This window comes from Prunus mume, linkage group LG4 (assembly GCF_029339155.1).
Source record: "Prunus mume cultivar Tortuosa linkage group LG4, ASM2933915v1, whole genome shotgun sequence".
Classification (NCBI taxonomy): Eukaryota; Viridiplantae; Streptophyta; class Magnoliopsida; order Rosales; family Rosaceae; genus Prunus; species Prunus mume.
Genome location: NC_142701.1, coordinates 21845362 through 21853067, shown reverse-complemented (window position 1 = coordinate 21853067; position 7706 = coordinate 21845362). Strand labels below are relative to the sequence as shown.

Sequence of the window (7706 nt, the reverse complement as noted above, 5' to 3'; positions counted from 1 at the left end):
TGTGGTCCCAATTTCCTCTGTGCAGTTGCCATCATCTTCCAGGTACAGAAACAGAAATCTCCAAAGTTGGGCCAGATAGATATCTTTGATTAAGAAATCTCATCAGCGGTGGCCATGGGGACCATCAGACGGCTCACATGATTTGATTTATTTTAACTGAAACTAACGATGCTTCAATTACTTCATAATCTCAGAGCAGAAAGAAAAACATACACTCAGAAAGAAACAGAGAATTTTTGCAGCTGTCCAAATTTATTGGTAACTGTTTAAGCAAAGAAAGAACCCATCAATTTCTTCTTCCAAAGTCACACTGTGACGGGGTAAAAGAGTAATTTTATCCAAAAACTCTTTTTCCCGCGCTGACTGCAAGCAAGGTACAGAATTGAGTTTGTCTGGTTATTATTTATCCTCCAGAAACTAACAAAGCTAAAAACCAACACATACAGAATTGAAAGAACAAAAAATTCAATTCAAAGTTTATTTATTATGTCTTCTTGTCTTTGTTTGGTTCCTAAAGAAAACAAAAAGAAGATAGCTTAAGAAAACACAAGAGAGAACAATTCCTTTTAATTTCTTCTCCTACCAAAGAAAATGTAACTGACAGTGTTTGGTTTGGTTTGGTCCATCCATGATCCATGAGAGAAACTTCTTCTGCTTCTTTCTCTCTCTCTCCCATCAGTTTTTTTTTCTTCCTTCTTTTCTTTCTCTATTTGTTTCTTGACCATTTTCTCTTTTTTTATTGGGGCAACTACAAGCTAGTGTCACTCTCAGAGAGACCATTGAAGTGATAAGCTGTGGAAATAGCTAAGATTGGTCTCAGCAGTTTTGGATCTGAGAAATTTGGACCCTGTGATCTTTACAATATTCACTAATTTTTCTCCTCTTCATGTCCCTCTCCAATCTTAAGGGGGTCATGCCGGTGACGGTAGTCTTTCCACTTTCTGCAGAGCTTGAAAAATTATGGTCTAGCACATTGGCTGCTGTCACTGCGCTAGACACCGTCTCTAACACTGAATCAAATCCATCAGCCACAATGTCCTGCATTGCACTGTAGCATTGCAACATGTTTTCCTAAAGAAAAAGAAAAAGAAAAAGAAAACATAATTATTAGTTGACATGTAAAGATGCATACTTTCATACAACAATGATCAAGACTGTGTTTATTAAAGAATGGTCTTTTACCTTATTTACATATGAACAGTTGGAGAGTGCTTTTTTAAAGCAGGGGTATTGCATAGGGAATAATTCATGAGAAGCAGAGAGAAGTGCGGAGGCAGCAATTATTGATGGCTTAAACCCCAAAAGCTCAACATCTGCAAACAACAGAAGCTTTTGGTAACACTGTTCATCAAGGTGGAAAATTTAATTCCTGAACAGAAACTGAGTTAAATTTCCATGCGAAGTTTTTATCTTATGGAAGTACCCTTTTGAGATTTGAAGATGATTTGGGCGGCTCTGGCTTTGAGAGCCTGCAGCAATGGCGGGTCTTCTAGTTTGAACAGAGAATTGAAAAATGAAATGAAAGAGAAGGGTGTGATGGATCGCATTCTCCATTTTAGAGCTCCCAAAATCAGCACTTCCATCCTTTGGATCGTTTGCGTGTCGAAAATGATGCCTCCATCACCCTATACATACCAAAACACTCATCAAATCTAAGACCATGAATGAAAAAGTATACAAAATTAATAAAAGTGTTTAGTTTTACCTGAACATCAGCAAGAGAGAAATCTGCTTTCTTCATCTTGGCAGCTAAAGAAACGCAGGAGATTGCAAGAAGCTTGATGAGCCATGGCTTTGGTTGCTGTTATACCAAGCATCATTTTAAATCTCATAAAAAAGACTTGAACCGAGAAACAATTTCTAATGTGCCATTTGTTGCCATTTGGAAGAACCATCCATTCTTTTAGGACCCAAATTGTTAATTAATACAATTTTTGTTTTCAAAAGCAAGAAAAATGCTTCCAAATTGTTAATCTTTTAAGAAGCAAACACCATGGTGTGAGTTTCTTTACCAGCATTCCTTGGCAGGACAAGAACCGGTCAAGATAATTGACAGCAAGGTACTGCAAAAGGTTGTCATAGTTACAACAAAGCTGCAATGACAACATAGATTAAAACAAGTTCAGAAGTCAGAAGAAACACAAGGTGAAAGGAAAATAAAGTGAGCAAAAACAGTTTCTGGTTTCTTGAATTGGCAAACATGAGCAAATTGAAGGGGGTTTTTTTTCCTCATTTCTCATGAGAATTAGTACCTGTGAGATGGAAGCTATGGCTTCCCTTCGAATGGAGATGTCAAGGTCTCTAGCTTGAAGGGTTTGAAAGTAAGTCTCTGATGGCATGTGATCAGATTCAAGGGAAAACATTGAAGTGAGTGTATCAGAGTGGATGTCATGGGAGATTGTAAGTGGGTTTTCAAGGTCGAGCTCCATGGATGAGTCTGGTTAAGTTTTCAGCGAGTCTGAGGACAGAGCAAGAAAGACATTGTTGAAAGCAAAGCAAAGCAAGTGGTAAGTAAAAAAAAAGCAGAGAATTTGGTGGTGTTTTGCTGCAAAGAAAAGGGTATGTATGCTGCAGTGATTGAGTGTGGGTAAGGTTTGGACTTCACTCCTTTACAGCTCTCTCTATGACTCCACTCTATCTTCTTATAGTGTTTTTGCAATTTGCATTGACATATCGTAATGCTATCGGGAAAGAAAAATTGGGATGAGAGGGTTTTGATCAGATGGGTTGCAGCACAAAGGAGTTAGAGTGGACCTCACACCACAGGAATGGTTGGATTGGAGTGAAAACTTGGGGTTTTTTTTTTCTTTTCTAATTTATTGGCCTTTGACGTTTTGCTATTTGAGCCAATCCACCCTTTCAACCACGTTTATGTATTTTAAAATAGGGGTTCTTAGATCTAGGTCTAGAACGATTAACTGTCATTGAGTTTAGTCCTCACATTTTTAGTTTTAGATGTTGGTCTTTTAACATTTCTTATGTTTAACAATCTGTTAATGGTAATACTGTTAATTTCTTATGTACATATATAAAAAATGAAATACAAACATTGGAATCTAATTTAGTATTTTTTTTGGAATGCACAATAAGGTATATTGTTTATATAATAACATCACAATTAGGTATGATATGAGCACATATAGATCAAGGGAGAAAATCGTAAGATTAAAAATCACTCATGATTTTCTTCCTTGATATGTGTATGATCCGGCCTTGTATGACTATTCAATCGAGGAAATCTAAGCATTGAAAAAAACCCCTAACATAGGTCTAGAAATAAAATAATGTTGTTTCAACCTCTTCATCTACTCTCCCCACCCTCTTCTTCCATGTATTTCATTAGCACAGTTGTAGAGGATTGTGTTTAAATTTACCCATATTGATAGACAGAGAGGCAACTAGGAAGTAGGAAGAATAATATTTATAAGAGTTTTATATCCTCATAGGTCGTGGAAATGAAAAACCAAGGATAAATTAGTCAACCAAGGAAACAACAAGGAGGTTTGAAACGTTGCCGCTTTACACCAAACTATGTAACCACTCCAGTTGCGAAAGTCTTTATTAAGATGGGGATGGATGGATGGATCCCCAAACACAAAGTCACAAACAATATAATTCAGTCTTTTCATGGCCATGGCAGAGTGACAGCTCGAGCATATGTCCCAAATTGAATGAGTCTCCATTCTTTCTTACAAGTAGAAAAAGACTAATAAAAGGACAAATATTTTACTACTTACATGGTCATACTCTCCCACTGCATCATAACGTGCATGATCACCGCTGAGACTGTATATAATTAAATTTCAATCATGGTGGGGTTTGATTCAATTGAAGTCAATGACCCATATGTCGTAACTTGTTCAACTAACAACATATCATGGGTGCCTCTTGTAAGTGCTAAGTGCTACTTTCCTTACGGCTTAGCAGTTAAGTTTTGTCCAATAATACTCAAATAAGGTATCATAACTGAACGTGCTTAATAGGCACGACCCAATGAAGAGGCACATTACCAACCATACACATGCACCAATACTAATTATACATGCATTCAAATTATAGCCATCAATGATTCCACAAATTATAGTCCTTGATTAAAATAACAATTTTGAGATACTTTGCTAATCGTTTTCAAATTAATTTGATAAACAAGTACATAAAGGATGTATATGTATTTGCAGCCAAAAAAAAAATGTTAACAGGGTTTAGCCCAATGAAAAAGAAATTAATTTGCAGATTAAAGGTCTAAGGTTCGAAATCCCATAACATCATAATTTTATATGTGTGAGAGAAATGCACACAGATATTCACATTACACATGCCTGTCAATAATCGTGCATGCTTTTTATTTGTTATACCAAATAAATAAATAATTAGTATAATTAGGCCTTGGCTGGGGTGAGTGAGACTAATTAAATTGGTGGTGTTCGCTAATAGTATTTGATTATGACTGTCGACAGAGACAGAGACACAAAGGAGGACCATCGATCATTAAGAACTTTCTAAATAAAAGTGTGGTTTTATTTATATGCATCTTATGTCCCCCTATAGCGGTAGCCGAAATCGAGGTCCCTTTTTACTGCATGGATTGTATGGATGGCCATAGTCTATTCTCCCTCCCCCCGCTCCCCTCACCAATGGATCCACCAAAATGCTAATGAGAACAGAGCTACAATAAGTCTCACACTCAAAAAGCCAAACATTCATACGACTGGTCTTGTGGAGTGAAAAGGCCCCCCACATTCTCAAATGTACCTACTTTTTTGAAATTATTCACCAATCCAATTAATACTTTGACCTATCACTTTTGATCCGGAAACCCACATGGCCCTTGTATAGAAAGAGAGAAATGTCATTAAAAAAGAGAGTAAAAATCCCAATTAATTCACCTCCATTATATGGTTAGAATAGAATTATTAGTTATGGAGACTTTGTAGACTAATGTTTTGGGGATACTGATTGCATACTTAATTCTTAGGGCATACTCCTCCTTCGTGTGAATTACAGTTTTTCATATATACAAAAATAATTTATCAAAAACATAAAAAGAAAAACTTAGGCACGCATATCACACTGCTATCGGCAAGAATGTAGGAGCTCTTTAAGGAGGTAAGTATTTTTCATTTTTTTTAGGGATTTTCAAACTTGGAGTCTCTTTTTAATGTGAAGAAAAGAAATACAACCAAATTAATAACTAGTTAATACTTGATAGAAGACTTGAAGTTATTAGGTCTTGACATAGTGATCAAGACATCATACTCTTGGCAAATAAATAAATAAAATACCAAATAAAGATGGTTTGGCATATGTCATTAGCAATGTGCTTAAGTGAAAAGAAAAAAAGAAGAAGAAGAGAAAGAAACAATGTGTGACCATTCATCATAATTAGACGTAACACATAATTATAGATCATGCCATTCAATTATTATGCACGGAATGTCCTTTGAATGTATTTCCTTTTGGGTCCAAATGTGTCCTTTGAAATTTGATTAATCCTTTTCGTTGTTTTGACATAATAATTTCTTTGAATTTGGTTTCTAGCTGCATTTGGATGCTCATTGGCTTTCAGTGCTTGTAACTTATATGGTAATGCCATCATATTGTACCATTCATACTCTATTTCAACTTCTAAGAATCCAAGGTTATCGTATTTTACCATTAATGTAAGTTGGGAGACAAAGAAGCTTAATTTTGTGTGTGTTATCACTTAAATTGAAATGCTTAATTTGCTTTGAAGAACGTTCCATTTTTTTTGGGGGTTGCTTCAAGCTTGCTCCATCTCGATCCCCTACTTTTAATCATTGATATGGATACCTTGTATATATATAATATAATTTTTTTTCTTTCTTCCTACTTTCTTTTACTTTCTTTGTTGTTGTTGGGTGTCTTCATCTTTGACGAAAACAATAGGTTCTCTTTCGTTCTCCTCAAACATTGGTGCAAGAGAAAGCAAAAAGAAAGAAATCCAAAGAATACAATTCCTCTCTTTCTTTCTCTAATAGTCTTTGGAACACAAATATATGCACAGTCCCTTTTACTTTCCCTCTCCTCTATATATACATATGGATGAGATATAAAATTAAGGAAGATTAATTAATTAATTAATTAATTAGGTTGTTAATGGAAGAGTTTTGATTTGCCAAAGGATGAGGGTGGCAGAATATATATATATATGGATGAGATATAAAATTAAGGAAGATGAATTAATTAGGTTGTTAATGGAAGAGTTTTGATTTGCCAAAGGATGAGGGTGGCAGAGAGTGAAGAGGTGGATAGAGATTGCACGCTTTGGGAGTGATATTGTGAGAAGGCAGAGTGAGTGAGAGAGACAAAGGGAGACTGATGGAAGCACATGATGAGTGCATATTTCACGCCATACCCCCATGCAGATAACATCATCATTCATTCTCTCTCTCTCTCTCTCTATCTCTCTCTCTCTCTCTCCCTCTCTCTCTCATTTGCACTTGCAAATTCATGGCGGAGACAGGGAAGTGGGCCTTGTTCTACTCTGGGACAAAAGTGAAAACCTAGCTATACTCAATTATTTATGTTCTCTGGAGAATTCATAGGCAGCAAAAACAGCTTGGGATAGATAAAATCTGTTTATCTCACACATACACACACACAGAGTTCACGGAAGGAAAACAAAAATTTGAGATTGTAATTCTTTTTTGCCGAACAAATTACCGTAGTTAATTATGGGTTGATCAAAATTCAATGGTTAATATTTTAAACTTAAATGGCAACCATTGAATTTTGGTCCACCGATGGCTAAGGTAAATAGTTGTCCACTAAAATTCATGGTCCTACTCCTATATAGTGACCAAGAGAACACCCTTGTTCATACACTGTCTTTATTTTCAACAGGCTATAACAGCTATAGTCCAAATAAGGTACCAAATTGTTCCCCCATGAGGCTAGCTAGGCTGATAAGATAATTTGCAAGGGGGAGAGAAAAGCTGGGAATGTCAAAACTTGGGTGCAATAAACTAGGATAAAGAAACATTACCCAATTATATTGAAGTGCAGACAATTGGTTATTGCTCTTACTTTACTGTCAAAAGTTGGGATTCTAAGTGAGAAAAAAAGTGATGTGCTGAATTGTCTATTGCGTTTGACTTTTGGTTCATGTGAAATCATGAAATAGTGATCACCAAGCATTATCACTTGTCCCAGTTTCCATTTTCAGAAGAAAAACCCTTTTTCTGGTAGTGCTGACCAAGTCCCTACCAAACAAACATGTTTCACGTACATCACAAAAAGAATGAAAAATGGACATCATACAAATTGTTTCAACTTTCATACCAACAAAAATGTTAGCCCAATTTCCAAAACCATGATCACCACAATGGGCCATTTCTACAAATAACAAGCTTTGTTGGCAAAATCATTGGTGGCCCATCACAGGCTTAGGTATCCCAGCCCATCCATGTTATTATTTTGATTGTTTATTTTTTTTAGTACAACCAATAGTTTAAACTATACACGAGAAAGAGGTTTCTCACAAACACATAACTATGATGTTATTGGAGGTCGAATCTTAGACCTTTGATCAGTCATTCAATGTTCTTTTTCACTAGCTAAACTCCGTCGGCAATTTTTATTGTTTATTAAAATAATAGTTAAACCATTTTTTTTTCCTTACAAGGTTTCTAGTATAGAAGAGGGAAAGAAAAATCTTTGATCTAGAACATGTGGTGATGTGGCGC

The 7706-nt window shown here is 35.8% G+C and overlaps 1 protein-coding gene across 1 annotated transcript; it reads right to left on the bottom strand.

Moving 5' to 3' along the window:
* Positions 1 to 448: 448 nt before the first annotated feature.
* On the bottom strand, positions 449 to 2614 carry CYCD6;1 (Cyclin D6;1). The gene is made up of 6 exons (XM_008231974.3): positions 2253 to 2614; positions 2013 to 2093; positions 1706 to 1801; positions 1424 to 1625; positions 1183 to 1313; positions 449 to 1071 (listed from the first exon to the last, which is right to left on the bottom strand). Exons 1-6 carry the CDS (start codon positions 2427 to 2429, stop codon positions 817 to 819), a joined length of 942 nt encoding a protein of 313 aa, XP_008230196.3. The 5' UTR covers positions 2430 to 2614; the 3' UTR covers positions 449 to 816.
* Positions 2615 to 7706: the final 5092 nt, after the last annotated feature.